At 39.1% G+C, this 21,416-nt stretch overlaps 1 protein-coding gene across 1 annotated transcript in view; it reads left to right on the forward strand.

Moving 5' to 3' along the window:
• Positions 1–21,416, forward strand: part of LOC137621795 (uncharacterized) — a 148,604-nt gene that overhangs the window by 64,771 nt on the left and 62,417 nt on the right. Inside the window, exons 6-13 of the mRNA XM_068352306.1 lie at positions 319–533; positions 10,691–10,865; positions 11,734–11,966; positions 14,629–14,782; positions 16,747–16,886; positions 17,527–17,657; positions 18,449–18,594; positions 18,764–18,844. Coding sequence (XP_068208407.1) covers positions 319–533; positions 10,691–10,865; positions 11,734–11,966; positions 14,629–14,782; positions 16,747–16,886; positions 17,527–17,657; positions 18,449–18,594; positions 18,764–18,844 — 1,275 coding nt within the window. The remainder of the gene's footprint in view (positions 1–318; positions 534–10,690; positions 10,866–11,733; positions 11,967–14,628; positions 14,783–16,746; positions 16,887–17,526; positions 17,658–18,448; positions 18,595–18,763; positions 18,845–21,416) is intronic.

The following is a 21,416-nucleotide window of genomic DNA, read 5'->3' on the forward strand; positions in this document are numbered from 1 at the left end:
TTACCCGGTGATCATATATTAAAGGACCCTCCCTTCCTCCCCAATAGAGACCCAGTGGGCCGAGGAGAAAATTGGTTCTGTGTTGACATGGAGTACTTGAGTACCTGCTCGACAGATGGCGCAGTTGATGTACAGCCCCACCTGTATAGCGATCGCTGGCGTATTTTGTCCTTAGGTTTTTCTGTCGGGCAGCAGAGCTGACAGCTTATATGATCACCGGGTAAGTATATTCAAAAATTTATTTTATTAATAAAAATAACATATTTTAAACATAGTCTAACTGCATATTAATACTAATGTTTTAATTTATTCTTCAAGACTCAAAAATTTGTCCATCTGGGTATGGAGCCTCGGGTACTAGATGCTTGTCCCTAGGACAGTACGAACATACGCATAAAGAAGCAGAATCCATTTGCAAAAATCGTTTTGGTCAGCTCTTTGAGCCACGAACACTCTTGGACCTACAAAGCATTAATGAATTAACCTCAGAGTACAGCTGGAATTATAACTTGAGGGTTGGGATAACATATAAGGTAAGGTTTTTCTTTAAGATTTTTTAATGTGTAAATTCCTCATAGGCTTCTAGCATATCTTGTTCTGCTGATTCTGTGGGTTCAGTAATTCAGTAACTATTTCTGTAAAAAGATATGATAAGGCATTGTTGTTTTTGCATCATTATTTAAATTTTTATTTTCTGAATCCAGTCCTAGCTCTGGTGGCTATTGTTTTCAGGGTTATTTATTTCCAATTCTATCCAATATATTTTGATTTAATGATTTTTGTTTCCAGAACTAAGTTTATTTTACTTTAAAGGGGTTTAGAACTTTGTTCTTTTTTTTTTTTTGTCTTGAGTATTTTTTTTTCTTATAAAGTCACCCTCTTTCTTCAAGCATTGCTATACTTCGAAATTTTTTGTCTTCTGTTGTACGTACTTGATACCTAATCGTAGAGTCATACCTCTCTTCATGAAAGAATCTGCTTATGAAATTTTCACACTATGAAATGAGATCCGAAGATTTTTATGACTCATTGAAAAAAAAATTTCAAGTTAAGAAAGAAAAGAGATTTGCCAGCCAGGCCAAGAATAAAATAAGTTATTTCCACAATAAAAAATTTATCTCTCTATGGTAGGGGTTAACTATAATAGTATAGTACATACATACATACATATACCAAGGCACTTTCTCCAATTTTGGTGGGTAGCCGACATCTAACAAATGAAACAAAAAAAGGGACCTCTCCTCACTACGTTCCTCCCAGCCTGACATATAGTACATATGGTACTGTATATTTTGTATATGTACAGTATTGTACTGTATGTGTTGTATTATTTTCCATTTATTATTGCATTATGTTCTAATAACTACTCAATTTACAGGTATTAACAGTTTAGACATATTGAGTTGTTCAAATGTACAGTATTTGGCTGTACAGTACTTCATTGTGGTTATGTTTTAGCTTTATTATAAAATTTAATGTTTTTTTTTTTGTAGGGATTGGAATGAATTATGAAATTTACATGTAAAATGCGACTCATAACAACATTTTCACGAAACGAAAGCCACTCCAGAATGAATTAATTTTATGTTGTGAGGCATTACTGTACTTGTCTTGTGTCATTATTTTTTTTTTAATGCTTTTAGTTCACTTCCAATTTTGTTTTGCTTGATATTAGTCTGATAGGCCTGTTTTCTGCCCACACATATCAAGTACTTTTGAGCTCAAAGTAGCTATGCAGACTATATGGGAGAGAGAGCTGGAACACACTACAGTACAGTATATCTCAAGTACAGTATAGTGTACTGTATCTAAATTATATCTTAAGTAAGGTACAGTGTACAGTACTGTACTTAAAGTATATTTTTCAATATTAAACTTAGCCGGTGATCATATAAGCTGCAACTCTTTTGCTCGACAGAAAAACCTACGGTCAAAATACGCCAGCGATCGCTATGCAGGTGGGGGTGTACATCAACAGCGCCATCTGTCGAGCAGGTACTTAGTACTCCAAGTAAACAAAGAACCAATTTTCTCTCTGTCGGGCTACCGGCAAGACCTACTAATACGCTGTTACTAACTGGATTTGTTTTCACAACTATTTGGTGAAGTACACTATTCTAGTTTTGAGCTTTCGCTATGCAGGTGTTTTATCTTCATCTCAAAACTTGAACTCGTTTTGGATAGATTTAATTAGGGTGACAAAGAGAGTATGGACTCTCTTTCACTTTTAAATGGCCGACCCTTCCCTTAGACGGAAGTGTGTTTAGGTTTTTAGTAATTTTGCTTAACACGTTATAGATCTATATATTTTATATCTCTCCGCCTTTATTAGGCCTCTTCGATTAACTTTCCATTTTTATGTTTTGTTTATATGCGACCTTTCCTGATAGTAGGCGGTCCTGACTTGGAACCGAAGTTAATCAACGTTGAGCCCGTTATATCGTATTTAGCCTTTAAAGAATTTAAAACTTTTTAAATTTTATGTTTTATGAAAGAATTTCTTTGATAGTCTTCGTACTGTTTTCAAAGATGAACTAACGTTTAGTTTTTTAGACTACGCAGTTGTTGACGTTCAGGATGTTCAACATGCGCTCTATCGTTACGATAGAGAGAGAGTGTATCACGGTTTCACTTTGCAGTAAGAGTAAATCGATTCTGACGTTTCGTTCATTCTTTCTTAGCTTAAATGTTTTAAATTCTAAATTAAAGGAACTTTTTATTTGGAAAACCTTTCAGTTTTTTCCTTTAGTCAAATAACATGTTTTTTTGACGATATATAATTGGGCTCTTCTCTTAGGTGCGAAATCAAGAGAGAAAGAGAGAGAGAGATAGAGACGGAGGGAGAGAGAGGAGAGAAAACGTTCCGTTCAAGCGGGTAACGTTGTTCCCGTGTTACTCTCCTCCCTAGTCACTGTACGGGGAAGAAGGTAAAACGTTTCTAGGGTTTTATTCTTGTCCCCAGGCTATGTGCGGTGAGAGATTGTAAACGTAGTTTATTTGAACTAGTGTTTAGTCTCTTTCCCAGCCACTGAATTTTTTATCTTTATATATGTTTTCTGTTTTTTGCTAGTATTAATGAGCTGCATTATACGACTGATTTCGCAATTACTACCTTTTAATGAAGGGTAAAATTTCGTGTTTCAGGTAGAAATCAGTAAAAGTTTCGATTTCAGTGAAATAAGTGCAAAACAGAAAATCGAAGTGATAAAGTGATATGCGCAAAGTGTTACAGTGTTGCGTCCGAGGGTTCGTCTGTTCGTGCCTGTCGTTCACCTAGTCCGGGACCTCTTGCAAGCTCCCAAGCCCAGGGGAGAAGTAATGTCGAACGACTTATGGGTTCGTCAGGCCTTGATCAACGAACAGACGTTTCCCTCCGTGGTTTCGGGCGTATCTACCCAAGATCGCCCCACCCACACAAAGACGAGAGAGCCCATTTATTTCTCGTCTGCGGAAGAGGTTTCTCGTAAGAAACCATGGACCAAGGTCTCGCAGCTTATTAAGCGCAAGTCGGTCCCTTCCGCGCAAGTCCAACGGCCCAGTTGTAGCCACTGGGTCAGTTCGGACTCGCTGCAGTCTTTCGACGACTGCTCACCTCCTAAGAGAGGCAAAGCGGTACCGCATCAGGCAGTCACACCGTCTGTTGCCGCACCTGCTCCTGTAGACCCTAAGTGGTCTTTGCTGCAGACCATGCAGTCTCAGTTAACGTCATTGATGCGGGACTTTCGTGCGGAGAAGGTTGACACTGCACCAACCTCTAGCCTACAATCAACACGGTTGTGCGTTCTGTGGACGCTGAGGCAACCTTCTGCCGCACTCCAGCTGAGAGAGTCCCGCCACCCATGCGTTCCAGTGTACCCTGCCAGCCGCATGTTGACGTTCAGTAACGCACGGAACCTTCCGTTGACGTTCGCGAGGTACAACAACAGTCTAAGTTGTTTTGTTTTGACGCGGTGTGTCAACCTCCGCATTCTAGAGTTGTTTTGACTGCTCAGTATAGACAGTCAAAGCAGTCTCGAGTGAACACTATGTCCTCACGCACCTGTTGTGGTTGACAGTTCAGTTGTTGACAGTTCACAGACTGTCAAGCAGTTACATGACGTTGCCTTCTGGTCTGCTACTAATGCACCAGTGAGAGACTCACTGAGATAACCTAGCTTTTATCGGACAAGGTTCCTGTAGATGAGAAAGTGCTGTTCTCCCTCCTACTGATATTCCCTTGAGGACTCTGTCATTGGAGAGGAGCCTTAAGCTGCTTAGCCTCCTATGGACTTTAATTAAATCATGATGATTTTTTAAGGATCTTCGTCCGGATCTTGTAACTGCTGCTCCTCGTTCGCCTAAACGTCAGAACTTACACTAGGCCTAGCTACTTCGAAGCCGTTGTTTTTAAGCTAGTGCTCTCTCGCTCTCCTAGAGAGCGTTACGTTGGCTAGGCGACTGGTTTTTGCACCAGGAGGAGTTTTAGGGATACAGCCTTTGTTTTCCCTTCTTTTAAACTGGCTTATAGAGCGAGAGTCTGATAGGACACGAGAGAAGTTCTCGGCTTGGGAGTTCATGCCTCTGCCCAGATAGACTTCTCAATTCTGGTAGACTCGCCCTGGCGCCTAGCCAGGAGACGCTCCAAGTTGTTAACAGGTCAACTTCTCACCTTTTGTCGAGCCTTTGAAGTTTTGCTGTACTATTATGTCACACATAACAAGGCTTTCAGGGATGGTAAATGGTTCCGCCTCAGTCGCTAACCCCGTCTGTTGCCACACCTGCTCCCGTAGACCCTAAATGGGCTTTGCTGCAAGACGTGCAGTCCAAGCTTGCGTCCTTGATAGAGGACTTAAATGCGGAGAAGAACCTTCTGGCCAACAACCTTCCAACCGGTTGGTTGTGCGCCCTGTTGACGCTGAGGTAACCTACTCGCGTCTGCCAGTTGAGGTGGTTCCTCCTTCTGGCCAACAACCTTCCAACCGGTCGGTTGTGCGCCCTGTTGACGCTGAGGTAACCTACTCGCGTCTGCCAGTTGAGGTGGTTCCTCCACCGATGCGACCCAGTGTGGGTTGCCAGTCGCACGTTGACGTTAAGCGACGCTCGGAGGTGGTTGTTGACGTTCAGGACGTTCAACAACCAGCAGAGGTGACTTGTTGTGACGCAGTGCGTCAACCTCAGCAACCCGGTAGGGTGTTGACTGCACAACCCAGACAGTCTAGACAGTTTCGGGTTGACGCTGTACTTCCTCGCGCACCCATGGTTGTTGACAGTTCACAGACTGTGCAGCAGTGCCATGATATTGCGTCCGGCTCCGTCACGCATCCACCAGTGCGACCGGATTCAGCGAGTCAGACGTTGCCCACTCCGTTGCCGTTTCCTCATCAGTTTCGGATGAGGAACCCTCTGATGAGGACGTTGCTGAACAAGACGATCAGCCCCCAGCCCTGCTATCCATCCAGAAGATGCTGAAGAAGGAACGCTGCCCAGTCAGGCTGTGGATGAGTCTGGTAGGGACACTGTCATCCGTGGATCAATTTGTGTCACTAGGAAGACTACACCTCCGTTCTCTTCTATACCATCTAGCTTTTCACTGGAAAAAGGACAAGACGCTAGAAGCGGTCTCGATCCCGGTTTCCGGAAAGATAAAGTCTTGTCTGACTTGGTGAAAGGACTATATCAACCTTAGAGAGGGTCTTCCCCTGACTGTTCAGACTCCCAACCACGTTCTCTTCTCGGACGCATCGGACGTAGGCTGGGGTGCGACATTAGACGGTAGGGAATGCTCGGGATTATGGAACTCGAGTCAAAGGACAATGCATTTCAACTGCAAGGAGCTACTGGCAGTACGTCTGACCTGGAAAAGCTTCAGGTCTCTCCTTCAAGGCAAAGTGGTGGAGGTGAACTCGGACAACACCACGGCTTTGGCGTACATCTCCAAGCAAGGAGGGACCTACTCTCTGACATTGTACGAGATCGCAAGGGACCTCCTCACCTGGTCAAAAGGTCTAGACATATCACTAGTAACGAGGTTCATCCAAGGCAACTTGAATGTCATGGCAGATTGTCTCAGTCGGAAGGGACAAATAATTCCAACAGAATGGACCCTCCACAAGGATGTATGCAAGAGACTTTGGGCCACCTGGGGCCAGCCAACCATAGATCTCTTCGCAACCTCGATGACCAAGAGGCTCCCAATATTTTGCTCACCAATCCCGGACCCAGCAGCAGTTCATATAGATGCCTTTCTACTAGATTGGTCACATCTAGATCCATATGCATTCCCTCCGTTCAAGATTGTCAACAAGGTACTGCAGAAGTTCGCCTCTCACGAAGGGACAAGGTTGACGCTAGTTGCTTCCCTCTGGCCCGCGAGAGAATGGTTCACCGAGGTACTTCGATGGCTAGTAGACGTTCCCAGAACACTTCCCCTAAGGGTGGACCTTCTACGTCAGCCACGTGTAAAGAAGGTACACCAAGGCCTCCCACGCTCTTCGTCCGACTGCCTTCAGACTATCGAAAGACTCTCGAGAGCTAGAGGCTTTTCGAAGGAGGCAGCCAGAGCGATTGCTAGAGCAAGGAGAACATCCACCCTTAGAGTCTACCAATCGAAGTGGGAAATCTTCCGAAACTGGTGCAAGTCAGTATCCGTATCCTCGACCAGTACCTCTGTAACTCAAATAGCTGACTTTCTCTTATATCTGAGGAAAGAACGATCTCTTTCAGCTCCCACTATCAAGGGTTACAGAAGCATGTTGGCATCAGTCTTCCGTCACAGAGGCTTAGATCTTTCCAACAATAAAGATCTACAGGACCTCCTTAAGTCTTTTGAGACCACGAAGGAGCGTCGTTTGGTTACACCTGGTTGGAATTTAGACGTGGTACTAAGATTCCTTATGTCAGACAGGTTCGAACCGCTACAATCAGCCTCCCTGAAAGATCTCACATTAAAGACTCTTTTCCTGGTATGCTTAGCCACAGCTAAAAGAGTCAGTGAGATTCATGCCTTCAGCAAGAACATCGGATTCTCATCCGAAACGGCTATATGTTCTACAACTTGGTTTTCTAGCCAAACACGAGCTGCCTTCTCGGCCTTGACCAATATCGTTCGATATTCCAAACTTATCGTATGGTTGGAAATGACTAGAAAGAGTCTTATGTCCTGTAAGAGCTCTTAAGTTCTATTTAAAAACCTTTACGAGGCCCGTCTGAAGCTTGATGGTGTTCAGTTAAGAATCCATCTTTGCCTATGTCAAAGAATGCTTTATCCTATTTCATCAGACTGTTAATACGAGAAGCTCATTCCCATCTGAATGAGGAAGACCAAGCTTTGCTGAAGGTAAGGACACACGAAGTTAGAGCTGTCGCAACTTCCGTGGCCTTTAAACAAAATAGATCTCTGCAAAGTATAATCGACGCAACCTATTGGAAAAGCAAATCAGTGTTCGCGTCTTTTTATCTTAAGAATGTCCAGTCTCTTTACGAGAACTGCTACACTCTGGGACCATTCGTAGCAACGAGTGCAGTAGTGGGTGATCGCTCAACCACTACAATTCCCTAATTCCATAACCTTTTTAATCTTTCTCTTGAAATGTTTTATTATTGTTTCTGGGTTGTCCGGAAGGCTAAGAAGCCTTTCGCATCCTACTTGATTTGGCGGGTGGTCAAAGTCATTTCTTGAGAAGCGCCTAGATTAGAGGTTTTGATGAGGTCCTGTTGTATGGGTTGCAACCCTTGATACTTCAGATCCTAGGGGTCGCTCAGCATCCTAAGAGGATCGCGAGGCTCCGTAAGGAAGACGTACTTAAAAAGGCAGAGTAAATTGTTCAAGTCGACTTCCTTACCAGGTACTTATTTATTTTATGTTTGTTATTTTGAATAACTGCTAAAATGAAATACAAAATACTTAGCTCATAATAATGTAAACATGTAATGCTGGTCTCTACCCACCCCCCTGGGTGTGAATCAGCTTATATGATCACCGGCTAAGTTTAATATTGAAAAATGTTATTTTTATTAATAAAATAAATTTTTGAATATACTTACCCGGTGATCATATATTAAAGGACCCTCCCTTCCTCCCCAATAGAGACCCAGTGGACCGAGGAGAAAATTGGTTCTTTGTTTACTTGGAGTACTAAGTACCTACTGACAGATGGCGCTGTTGATGTACACCCCCACCTGCATAGCGATCGCTGGCGTATTTTGACCGTAGGTTTTTCTGTCGAGCAACAGAGTTGCAGCTTATATGATCACCGGGTAAGTATATTCAAAAATCTATTTTATTAATAAAAATAACATTTTTCGTAAAGTACAGTATACGTAAATTATATCTAATGTAAAGAAAAATTACTGAAGGGCCCATAATAAAGCAATTTTTAAATGAAAAATTAAGTAGTATACCTTTTTGATAAATGGAATCCAGTCAGGCCTTCATTATCGCGGGTTTCGATATAGCGGTTTCAATATTCTGTTGTACAGAGATCTGCATAATCTTTTAGATAAAGCTTTGATTTCTCACGGTTAAGACTGCTACGTTTAGCCTGACGTTTTCAAATCGCCCGCTCTTCTTTGCACCCAGTCTTTGCTCTGTATCCCTCCCTCCACAACGCAGATCAGGTCTTCAATTTACAAACATTCTGAGATACAAATGCAAATCCAACTAAAAACAAAAAAGAAAACATAAGGAAATACTGGAATAAAACTATATTTTATCTTTCAATGCACTAAGCAAAACGACATTTTTATTATTATTATTACTTGCTAAGCTACAACCGTCGTTGGAAAAGCAGGATGCTATAAGCCCAGGGGCTCCAACAGGGAAAGTAGCTCAGTATGGAAAGGAAACAAAGAAAACTGAAATATTTAAAGTACAGTAACAATATGAAAATAAATATATATAATATAAAAACTTTAACAAAACAATAGGAAGAGAAATTTGATAGATTAGTGTGCCCGAGTGGACCCTCAAGCAAGAGAACTCTAACCCAAGACAGTGGAAGACCATGGTACAGAAGCTGTGGCACTATCCAAGACTAGAGAACAATGGTTTAATTTTGGAGTATCCTTCTCCTAGAAGAGCTGCTTACCATAGGTAAAGAGTCTCTTCTACCCTTACCCAGAGGAAAGTGGTCACTGAACAATTACAGTGCCGTAGTTAACCCAATGGGAAAAGAAGACTTATTTGGTAATCTCAGTGTAGTCAGGTGTATGAGGACAGAGGAGAATCTGTAAAGAATAGGCCAGACTATTCAGTGTATGTGAAGGCAAAGAGAAAATGAACCATAACTAGAGTAATGTAATACTGTCTGGCCACCCAAAGGACCCCATAACTCTCTAGAGGTAGTATCTCAACGGGTGGCTGATATTTATTTTATATGAAACGGGACTATTTGCTGACTTGTGTAGCTTGAAATCTTAGGCGTGGGAGTCAGGTTAGGCCTACCCTCGGCCAAAATTTAACAAAATTCGATTGACAAACAACTCAAGAACACAAACAGCTTCTTTACTAAAGGTCCCTCATGAATGGCAGAGGCAAGGGACAGTGACATTGCCATAGCAAGCAGGACAATGCCCTAGAGACTGACCATATATTATATGATCAGCGCCCAAGCTTCCTCTCCACCCAAGCTAGGACCAGGCTCCCCCAAATCCCCCAACCTTAGCTCACAAGGATGGTAAGGTTGCAGACACTAATGGCACTAACGAGTCTGAGCGTGACTCAAACCCCTGACTGGCAAACACCAGACAGAGACGTTACCAATCAGGCCACGACAACCTTTATATGAAGATATTTTACCTAAATGCTTATGATTTATCATGCAGGAAGAAATGTAATATTACTAAAGGGAAATAATAAACTGTAAATAATTAGATGAAAATTATGAAAGAAAGAAAGATAAATTAAAAGGTTAATAGATTAAAATTTAATGTAAAGAGAGGGTAGAGGGAAATCATATTAAAGTAGAAATTAATCATAACTAAATTTTCTATAATATTCAACTTAATAGAAAGTGAATAGTTAAATGGGAAAGATTTGGAATTAGTTGGTTATGGGAGATAGAGTTCATTGAACCATGGGCACCAATAGTACTTTTTTTTCTGGGTGTGTATGTTATGTAACACACACACACACACACACACCCGTGGTGACAGAAGACTGACTGTACTTCTTCAAGGGGGAAGTGCTGAAAAAGTGTGCCTCAGATCAATATGTAATATGACTTACTTTGAGCATCAAGTCTTCCCCAAAATATTTGCCTCTCTAACCCCAGCCCCTTTTGGGGACATTTTAAATTGAGCCTGGCACACAAATTATGAAACATGTGACTTTTGGCATATAGATGAATAAATTTCCTTTTGATTGATATATAATTTAACAGATTTATGTAAAATTTCCATATGCTTAGATGATAAAAGAGAATATAGCCGGTAATAACTGGGTGTAAGGTACGCCCCGATGGTGCTCAAAGGGTTGATAACGACTGTAAGATTTGTCTCATTCCGAGTGATCTTTATATCAGCTTTTACTCTCTCCAAGAATTTCTACACCCCACAAACTGACTTATGCATGTATGATTTCATTTCACAGAAAGATATTTCCTTGTATATTTTATTATATTTTCAATATAGTTTAAGATCATAATGCAGGTTCAAAAACTGGAAATTATTTTTTGTCTAGTTCTGATTGTGTCATTTATATTTCTGTAATTAGGATAATGCATGGAGATTTACATCAGATGGGGCCCAGATTCCTGCTGATATGTGGAGTGATAATTTCCCTCTGATGCAATTAAACAAAACTTGTGGCCTGTACAATGCAACAACAAAGAAGCTCAGTAATGTTGACTGCAATGATCTTCATTACTACATATGCATTTACAAATCAAGTAAGTTGTTCGGAACCTTAGTTTTTTTCATAATTAACTATTATATTGCAATTATATCAAAACATTTTTTTCCATGTTAAGCTAATTTTTTAATACCTTTCAGTATCTCCTAAATGTAATTTGAATTATTGGCAACAAAAACCTTTTAAAGGAAAAAAGGAAAAGTTATGTTGATAAGTTACGTTCATATTTTCCTTACCTGATTAAACAAAAGTATAAAATTTTCAGAATAGAATTAAGTTCAATGTTCTCTTGGATCCCAGTTTATTTAAGACTTGGCATAAAAAGAATGTTTTCTTGAAGTTGTGTTTTCAGGAGTGCTCCATAGATTGCAAATAAGCCTCTTTCCGTAGTTAATCTTTCTATTGTCCACTGATACCATGATGATAGTAAGGAACACAACCTCTTCCATGTTACACCAAGAAGTGGCAATGGTTTTGTGGTATAGTGAAATGCACCGCAGAGTGCCTAGCGATGAGTTGAGAAATCCTTGGGAGAGAGGAAATACCCCAAAGTAGTTACTAATCCTCAACAACATGAGGGCAGTGTCAACTACGTGCATTCCCTTGGAATGCTGTAAAATCAATAGCTTACGCACTATAGCATGGTGTGAAATTCACCAATGATCAGTCGTATAGTTTACAGCATTCCTTATCATTCTATGAAGTTTAGTGTTATCATGTTAATTTTTACCTGGTCTATCCCTCAAAGTACTGAAATATGAGGCTGTAGTAAAACAATGGCTTATATTTATGAGAATTGTTTTTTATTTTACTTTACTACTATCTATGTAAGTTAGCTTATGAATTATTGGACATTATTGAACAAGCATTAGTTATGTGTTATTGTAATCACACTTTCTTTGTAGAGCCTCACTGTCCAGCTGGATACCTGTCTTTTGATTGGTCATCAGAGTGCTATATGATAGCTCCCTCCACATTAGACTATCCATCGTCAAACTCTTTCTGCAAAATGTGGGGAGGAGAAATTGCCACCATTCGTGAGGATTACACAAAAGGTCTTGTGAATAGTTTACAGTACAATCGTAATGATGCTCCAGGACACATCAATCTCTGGGTTGATTTGAAGGATGGAACATACGTAAGTTGCGAGATTTTATTTTGTTAAGTTTCATAACAAATCCATTACTTTATAATATGTATACTCACACTTCACAAAAGAAGAAATAAAGTAGAGGTCCTCCAGTTTCATCTGGTATGCCATGTTTGCAGGCTCTGGAGACCACTCTAGTGATAGACTTAGTCATTGTTTGTTGTCTGCTCTGTTTGCCGCCTAGTAATAACCTTTTTCTTTGCACCTCTAGTCATAACCTCCCATCATGTCAAGTATTTAGTTTAATTTGTGTAAGGACTCACAGTACCCTTATTTCCTCCGTGAATAGTGTTTTACCATCACATAAAGACCTCTCCAAGAGGGAAAGATAATCTATTTTGAAATTAAGTGTAATTTCATCTTTGTTGGCAATTGGGTCCTGGCTTCAAGAAATGCTTACCTTATATAAATGCATAAAATATTCTTATGAATAAGTAATCTGATCCACTTTCAGTTTTGCTTCACAAATTTGGTTTAGGTTTTTGTATTTAGAAAACCAGAGGTGTTGTAGTATCAACAACCACTTTAATCCAATTAGCTGTTTGACTTTTCCCTGTGCTAACTTTTTGGCCACAGCAGATAAGGAATGTTTTGGTGGTTAATTTAAGGGAGGAAGGGTTCAAAGGCAGTGAGGGGATTTAGATAGTTTTGCCATTTATTTTTCTTTACCCAATTCATACTGTATTTCTGTTTATGATGTAAGATAGTTTTTCTTGCATTCACATTATAGTGCATAACATTTCCTGTACAGTATTATAGATTGCTCATGCTGATGTAGTTGTAGCCTCACCGTACAGATAATGGAATTTTGATGATAAAGTTTATTTCAATATTCACCAGATGTACATTTAGATTCCTCATGAAATCATGCTTGCATTAACGTCTAACATTGAAAATTGAAATTCCAATTTTCTCTCCAATTGCTTCACCACCTCTAGTATACTATAGTCTAATACATGCCATTGTATTGCAAGTAGGAAGTAGTGTGGGTTTACAAAGTCAAAACAAATTCAACAGCACCTTGACGGTGAGGTTAATTAGAAGAGACTCTTTAGCTATGGTAAGCAGCTCTTCTAGGAGAAGGACACTCAAAAATCAAACCATTGTTTTCTATTCTTGGGTAGTGCCATAACCTCTATACCATGGTCTTCCACTGTCTTAGGGTAGCGTTCTCTTGCTTGAGGGTACACTTGGGCACACTATCCTAGCTTATTTCTCATCCCCTAGTTTTTTTTAAGTTTTATAGTTTACATATAAGTTATAATACTCAACTTGGGAGCAGGGATCTCCAAAACGTTGGACATCTTCAAAAACACAAAACAACACAGAGCAATGCAAAACACGCCTGAACCTTCGTTAGTGCTAAGGAGGAATGAAGGTAGGGGGGTGGGGAGGTGTAGGGGTGAAGGGGTGTAGGAGTGAGGGGAGGATAGTCGTAGTAGAAGGCATCAGACGGGTGTAGGTCAGCACCTCGTAGTTTCAAGGGATGTTGATGAAGGAGAGGTCTAACTGGTAAGGGACCCATGGTCGGGGTTCTATCACGCCCCAGTAACTATACCGACACTCAGAGTGAGCGAGCTGGGTTAATTCCTGGCATTCCATGCATTCCTTTTTTCTGTGGTATATTTAGCAATATTTATGCCTTAGAAATGGTGCTATAAGGAACATTTCACGGAGCGACACACGTCGAGCCCAGAAATAGATTTTTCCTTCGTCAAAATCCCTTTTTGGTGTTATTGTTCATAAAATATTTTATTTTAATTGTTCATTACTTCTCGTATAGTTTATTTATTTCCTTATTTCCTTTCCTCACTGGGCTATTTTTTCCCCTGTTGGAACCCTTGGGCTTATAGCATCCTGCTTTTCCAACTAGGGTTGTAACTTAGCAATAATAACGATAATAGTTATATTATTATTATTGACATTCCTTTTATTTCAGTCAAGCTCACTAGAGATTCATATGGCTGATTCCCAAACTCGGAAGGAGCCTGTCAGGCTCTGTTCACTGGATAAGAACCCACCATAGACTTCACAAATCCTCGGAAATAACGCCATGAAAACACTTTGATCGGACTCTCTAGACCCACTCAAAACACTTTTTCTTGCGCTTAGCACTCCTTTCTTTTGACGTATTCTTAGCTAATTCAAGATATGCCTTCATCTTATCCTCATCAGGGTTTACTTTTTGAGCACAATAAATAGTTAAAGGACAGTTGGAGTGAGAATCAATTGTGTTCAAATATAACTTATTTGCCTTGCATTTAATACATTGTGTCGGTGGGGGACCAACGGAAGACATACCCAAGTAACGTTGAATGGCAAAATTACTCTAGCCCAACCTTGAGATTCTGACGCAGGAAACAGAGAAACAAATAATATGTTAAGAGTATCCAGTATTGTGCAATCAAATTTGTTATGTGGCATGTGGATGGCAGTGTAGCAGCGGTATTTGTGTACTGTACGTAAATAAATCTCGCAATTATTTTCTTCCAAAGTTGTTTATGTACTAATGAATCCTATCACCCAATCCAAAATATTCAGATACACTTTGCATATCATAGGAATAAAAAGGTTTACAAACTTGTGTTTCAGTAAATACTTTGATTATACGAATAATTTCTGGACGGTTAATTGCAATCTTTTTTTCCAGGAAGGTATGTACCAGTTTTCTGATGGAACAATGATGAGAAGTGTCACTTTGTCGAGTACAACCAGTAACTGCGTCTATCTTTACGCTGCAAATCTGTACGGAACCACTTGTGATAATTATGCTTCCGTGTATGCTCTTTGTATGGCAAAAACAGGTACACTATGCTGAACAAAATTATTGTTTATCTTGGGTTAGCGATATTGTAGTGTTATTTCTGATACCATTTTGTTTATAGAATATTTGAATCATGTTTTAATGCAACCAGAATTGAAGCATCTTTTAATGCAGATTATAGTTAATATGGGAAGGATATCTTAATTCAGCTTTAGAGGAAAACAATCCCAAATAAGTCCTAAATTTTCAGACATCTTTTAAATCAATAACACCAAGTTGGATGTTGTATCTTGGGACAATCCACCAATTGTGTAGGAGTAGCAATTTATTTGTAATGAATTTGTGCTTCATGCATTTTATTTGGCTTTTTCTTCATTCTTACTACATCACTTGCAAAATAATTTTGGTGTTTGTTCCTTTGGTCTTTTGAACTTGCTTATATTTGCCTCTTGATTAATGCATTATCACAACTCTAATTGGTACAAATCTCCAAAACGTCTGACATCTTGTAAACACAAAACACAAAAGCTATGAAAACAAACACGTCTGGCTACCACTGGTGCTAGAAAGGAATGATGGAAGAAGCGCAGGTAGTGGTAGGGGGGGGGGGGGGGTAGTCGTAGTAGCGGCAGTAGTTGGATGTAGAACGGCACCTCGTGGTATCGGGGGATATTGAGGAAGGAGAGGCCTAATTGGTAAGGGACCTCTGGTAGTGGTTCTAACACACCCCAGTTACTATTCCGACACTCTATTAGAGTGAGCGAGCTGGGTTTATTCCAGGCATTCCATGCAACTTTTTCTCTGGTATATTTAGCAGTATTTATACCCTAGAAATGGTGCTATATGGAGCATTTCACGGAGCGACACAGGTCGAGCCCAGAAATAGATTTTTCCCTCGTCAAAATCCCTTTATATCATGTCATAGATATTTTAGGATTTTAGAGATAGGAGGACTTAGGCAACTTCATTTGAAGACTTGAAGAAAAATTTTCAGAGCATCAGGCTTTTCATGTGTTGTTTTTGGGGTCATAAGATTTGAGCACCATTAACCCTTTACTTTTTAGATGAACCTGAGTGACAATTAAGTTGTGTAAGCATGTACCTTGAGATTTTAGTTCACTTATGCAAGATTTTAGTCAAGAAATAATACAGTAGAACCTCGCAATAAGGAACACCATTACAATGAATTTTGGATATAGCAGACTAAATCGAGATAACCAGAGTACAATATTGTCGGGTTGGCTTTGTAAAGGTCACCATAAGAACTACATAGTTCTGAGACATTTATGTGTATTCACTGTACGGGTATATTTATTTACTTAAAGGCAACCCCTTTTTTTTCCAGTGAGGTTTTAATGTTTTATTTTTTTTTTCAATCCAGAAGTTTTCCTTGATCCCAAGAGGTCCCATTTTAATTATTTTGAATGTCAGCAGTAAAGTTCCCTTCCTACCCAGTCACTGTGTGAAAGTAATGGGTTTTTGTAGTGGGGTCAGTTAGGTTTTAGAATACAGCATTATACAGTATATCCACTTATTCCTGTCTACCATAAAGATAAGTATCCATTTTAGGTTACCCAAAGATCTTGATGGAAAATAAGCTGTTTTTTGCAATATATACGCTCTCTCTCTCTCTCTCTCTCTCTCTCTCTCTCTCTCTCTCTCTCTCTCTCTCTCTCTCTCTCTCTCTCTCTCTCTCTCTCTCTCTCTCTCATAATAATGAGGGATGGCAAAGAAGGAAAGCCAGCAGATGGGGGGTCGGTGGTTAACATTGCATCATGCTACTTCGATAACAATGGTTACGTTGAAAAAAGACTGAAATTTTTTAAGATTAGTATCAGAAGGACCGGGAGACCATTCAGTGCCAATGTGCAAATGGGGGGGTAAATCTCTAAAACAACATAAAACAAAGTCTCTCTCTCTCTCTCTCTCTCTCTCTCTCTCTCTCTCTCTCTCTCTCATCTATATAAAACATCATATATTCATGACATTTTGAATTTCCTATAGGTTACTGCCCCATGGGATTCTTGAAGAGAGGAAAGAACTGCTACAGATATTCAACCGCAACTCGTTATTACGCCGGCTCAGAGTTAGTTTGTGGCTATTATTCCTCTTTGCTTTCCTGGACATACAACCAATCTGTGCTGGTATGTATATTTGTAGTTTTTTTCTTTTGATGACATATGATTTTGTGTGAGCTTGTAGAGTACAGTATTGTAATTGGCATTAAAATTTTGAATTTCGCCATAGTCAAACTCATCTTGAAAAACTTTACATTTATATAGGTAATAAAGTACCTAATAGATATAGATTTATTTCTATGAACCTTCCCTGCCTTTCATATTGTCTCTGTTTTTCAAAGCAGTTTTATTTAAAGTTAACGTTTATTCTTAAACTAGAAATTTCCCACTTTCTGTCCTTGTAATTGCCCTACCCCTCCAGTGTAATATTGGGATCGTATATAGCTGTATGCCAACAATGTAGGGTTGATCATATCCCTTTGTATTCCAGTTCATATGTTATTTTAGGAGCTTCAGTGCACTGCCTGTGCTCTAGATTGGTATTTGATTTTATTAAGAAATTCTATTGAAATGTATTATTATTTATACAATTTAAGGAGATGACTTCTTGTGGCTTCCATATGTCTTCTTGTCAGGGTTGTTCAAGGTGTTTATTGTTAGAGAATTAGACCTTTCGGGTAATCTGTCTAAATGTATATCTTGTGGATTAAATTGCATATAAAATAATGAATAAGTAAAGATTAATTTTTCTAAATTCCATTATAAGGTCAGTGGACTAACTCTAAAAGGGTACCAGCCAATCAATTCTACTGCTGTGCCTTATTGGATTGGAGGAGTTTTCAATGCTACCATCGAAATGTGGACTTTCTCAAATAAAGAAACATACCTCTCAAATAGGTGAGTCAAATTTCATCATATACTGGTTGAGGTACTGCACTAATGCATGGTTAAGTCTTGCCCCAGTAGTATATGTTTTTGTGATGGGAACTCTAATAGACAAGTATAGCAGAGATTTAAATTTGCCATCAAAGTAAAGGTTGTTTTTTGTATTTAGTTTCGTATTGATTAGTTTCTATAAGATAGCTCTTGCAGTAGCCAAGGTTCGTGGCTGGAAAAAGCTGGTTTTGATATCAGTAATTTGAATAAAAAGAGGAAAGCTGGGCCAACAGTTTTCTAAACATTTATTCAGATATAGTTTCCTTATTAAAACTCACGTGCATTATTTTCATAATGTGTATAAAATTGTTAATGTAAAATAGCTTCCTTGGCTGATCATCAGCATATTCTTTATAGAAATACCAAGGAATGATACAACATTCAGTATAAATCATGAAACCTTTTCACTAATCTATACTGTACTCATAATATGTTTATTTATGAGAAGACAAAACATTTGGTAGTAAAATGCTTAAATTACAATTATAAAATATTTGCAAGTCCATTCATGATATTGCTCCAGGGATCATATCAACAGTTTTTTTCTATATGGGCTAGTGCCCACAGTACATCTTACACAGGGCACTGCATCTGCACCCCTTTGTTTCATCTTGTTGTCCAACTCTTATTAATTTTTATTCATAGTCCAACTGCATAGTTTTCTCCTGTGTTGCACGTAAATTTTTGTACACCATGAACTAAAAGTTTATTAGCCCTGTGTAAGTGATATCTAACATAGAGTTTCCCTTCAGTACTGAATTAGGTGGACTTTGGGAAGCTAACTATCCAGCAGCAGGAGGCAATTGTATGTTGTTGAATACAAAGGGCCTTTTGGAAACCAAGTCCTGTTCCGCCTCTATGTACCGCTTCATCTGTGAGACGACCGAAAACCTTATTGGTTAGTAAAACCAGTTTGAATATAAAAGTATGCTTTTCCTTTTATGAAATGCAGTATTATAAATTTGATTGAAATAGCATATTACTATAATCATTTCCTATCAATATTTATATGTAAATTTGAATGCCATAGGAGTTTTGTGGCCATTAATATTTTTTCATGCTTGCAGGAATGGATTTACCACAACATGATTTCCCAATTTTGCAACCAAGTTGCTTCATGGAAGACCAGTATGATCCAGTATTCAAAAGTAAGTACAATACCTTTAAACCTTATCAGTGGACATTACTACAGGTGACCCTGCTCCCTTTCTGCAGTAGTGGAGTTCCTTAAATAATATGCGATATAAACTTTAAAAATTCATTTTCTGGGTCGAACCTGTGACGGCCGGCGAAAAGTCCTTCTTTGTACTTTTTCTGATATAAATCTTCCAAATATACCAGAGAAAATTAAAAGCATGGAATGCAGAGGTTACAACCCTCGCGCGAGCACCTTGTTGGTGTCGTATATCTAACAAGGGCGTTTGTAAAACACTATTCACAGGCTGTCTTCCATTTAGATAATCCCTTCATCAAAGGGGGAGGGCCGTGACAGGCCCTAGAGAATACAGTTGGGTTACCCTACCGACACCCACCACTCGCGCTCACTAGGACATCCTTCTGTTTTGGACTTGCCAGCAAAGTTGATAAGTGTTTTGCCCAGTGTTTTTCGAAGTGATTGTCGTTAATTCAACATGACTGACGTTGATACTTCACCCTTACCAATGTTAAGTACCATAGTTTGTTTTGGCAGCTTTTGACAGTACCGGGCATTTGTTCTGTTTCCAATATGATGGTTTTTAGTTTTGGAAGCGATTGTCTTGCCGAGGTATCGGCAGCCATTTTGGGTTATGTTCGCTTCGGTAAATATTCTAGTTAATTTTGCCCATCTGGTACTCTGTCATCTTGGTTATATCACTTACGTTTTATGGCCTTTTAGTGTTATCATTCATTTTTACTATGGTATTTATTTGCTTGCAAGTCCAATTTGGACCTACGAAGAATAGCGATTTAAAGAATAGCGAATTAAAGTTTAGCGATTTAGTCTGTAGTTTGTTCTCGCCTCAGAGGCTTCGATTTAGACTATATCCTTGTTTTTTTTTTTTTTTTTTTTTACGTTATTCTTCGTTCTTGGTTATTACTAAGAAAAGCAATCAATTTTATTAATGTTCTTGTTTTATTGTGTGATGTTAGTTTTTTATTATGTAACCTTGAGAGCGAAAACAGAGACTGCTCGTTCCCTGTTCTACAGATATGAGTTATCCCTTCTCTCGTTTTCTTTGTTAGCTCGAGTAAGAGAGGTGAATTTCCCGTTCTCCGTTTTTATACGATCACGAGTTATTCAAGCCTCCTCTTAGTATCAGAGTTGATGATAGTACGTTTAATATTATAAACGTTTTTATTGATGTGGTTACTGTTAATATAGCTAACACTATTAATAGGTACGTTAGTGTATGAGTCATTAATTGGGGTCGTTTTATACCGACACCCTTAGCTCCGGAGTTATGCTTAGCTCCGCCTTGAGTTATGCTCCGCTATATGGATACTCATTGGGTGAGAACTAGTTAACGTTCAGGAGCAGATTTTTGGAGTGCAACGGTGAAATCCGGCACTCGGACTCCGGCTGAAGCCTTTTACACACGAACCTTTGTCATGTTTGATCATAATTACACCGTTACGGCCGGCTTCACGGGAGATAACACAATCATTCATTGAGGTTAATGTTATCGTACCGGGAACGGTCACGATATCACGGTGACGGGCCTTTGCTACCGGATCTCCGGTACAAACAGAGATCAAGCAGACGGCCAGAACCGGAGTTAACAATGTGATACCGATGAAGACTTCACAGTTTCATTATTACGGTCCCTTTTTCATCGAATCTCCGGCTTCACTGGAGATAACACAAACATTCAGAATGTTATAGTACCGCTGAGGATCACGTTTTCACGATGACGGACCTTTGTCACTAGTTCTCCGTTACAAACAGAGATCAATCAGACGATCAGAATCAGGGTATGAACCCCTTTTTCATAAATAATCACAATATCGTTATTACGATCCTTTTCATCGAATCTCCGGCTTAACCGGATATCGTACAGGCGATCAGCATTGAGGTTAATATTAGTTTTCCTCTGGTGTTCACGTTGTCACTATGACGGACCTTTGTACCGGGGATTGTTACCGGAGCTCCGGTACAGACAGAGCTCACTCAGACCACGGGGGGCCAATCTCTTGTTTTGCTGTAAAGGAAAGGATTTAACATGAATACAAAGTAAACTGTACTTACTTTAATGACACTTTGAATTTGCGTTGGTAATATTCATTAGTTATTCTTGAAAGTCCAAATAAAAATATATGAACATAACTATGCCTATATTTACGCATATATTTAATTCTAACTATGTATAAATATGGATAAATATCCATACAACATCGTGTTCAAATAGAAATAAATTGATTATGCCTATATTTATGCATTTTCAATTCTAACTATGCCTAAATATGAATAAATATCCATACAACATAGTGTTCAAATAGAAATAAATTGATTGTGCCTATATTTGTGCATATTCAATTCTAACTATACCTAAATATGAATAAATATTCATACAACATCGTGTTCAAATAGAAATAAATTGATTATGCCTATATTTATACATATTCAATTCTAACTATGCCTAAATATGAATAAATATCCATACAACATAGTGTTCAAATAGAAATAAGTTTCCACTCAGTACTGGGAACCAAACGTTGGCCCCTTCTAATGAAGGGCCGGGT

Source organism: Palaemon carinicauda, chromosome 2, assembly GCF_036898095.1.
Source record: "Palaemon carinicauda isolate YSFRI2023 chromosome 2, ASM3689809v2, whole genome shotgun sequence".
In the NCBI taxonomy this organism is placed as follows: domain Eukaryota; kingdom Metazoa; phylum Arthropoda; class Malacostraca; order Decapoda; family Palaemonidae; genus Palaemon; species Palaemon carinicauda.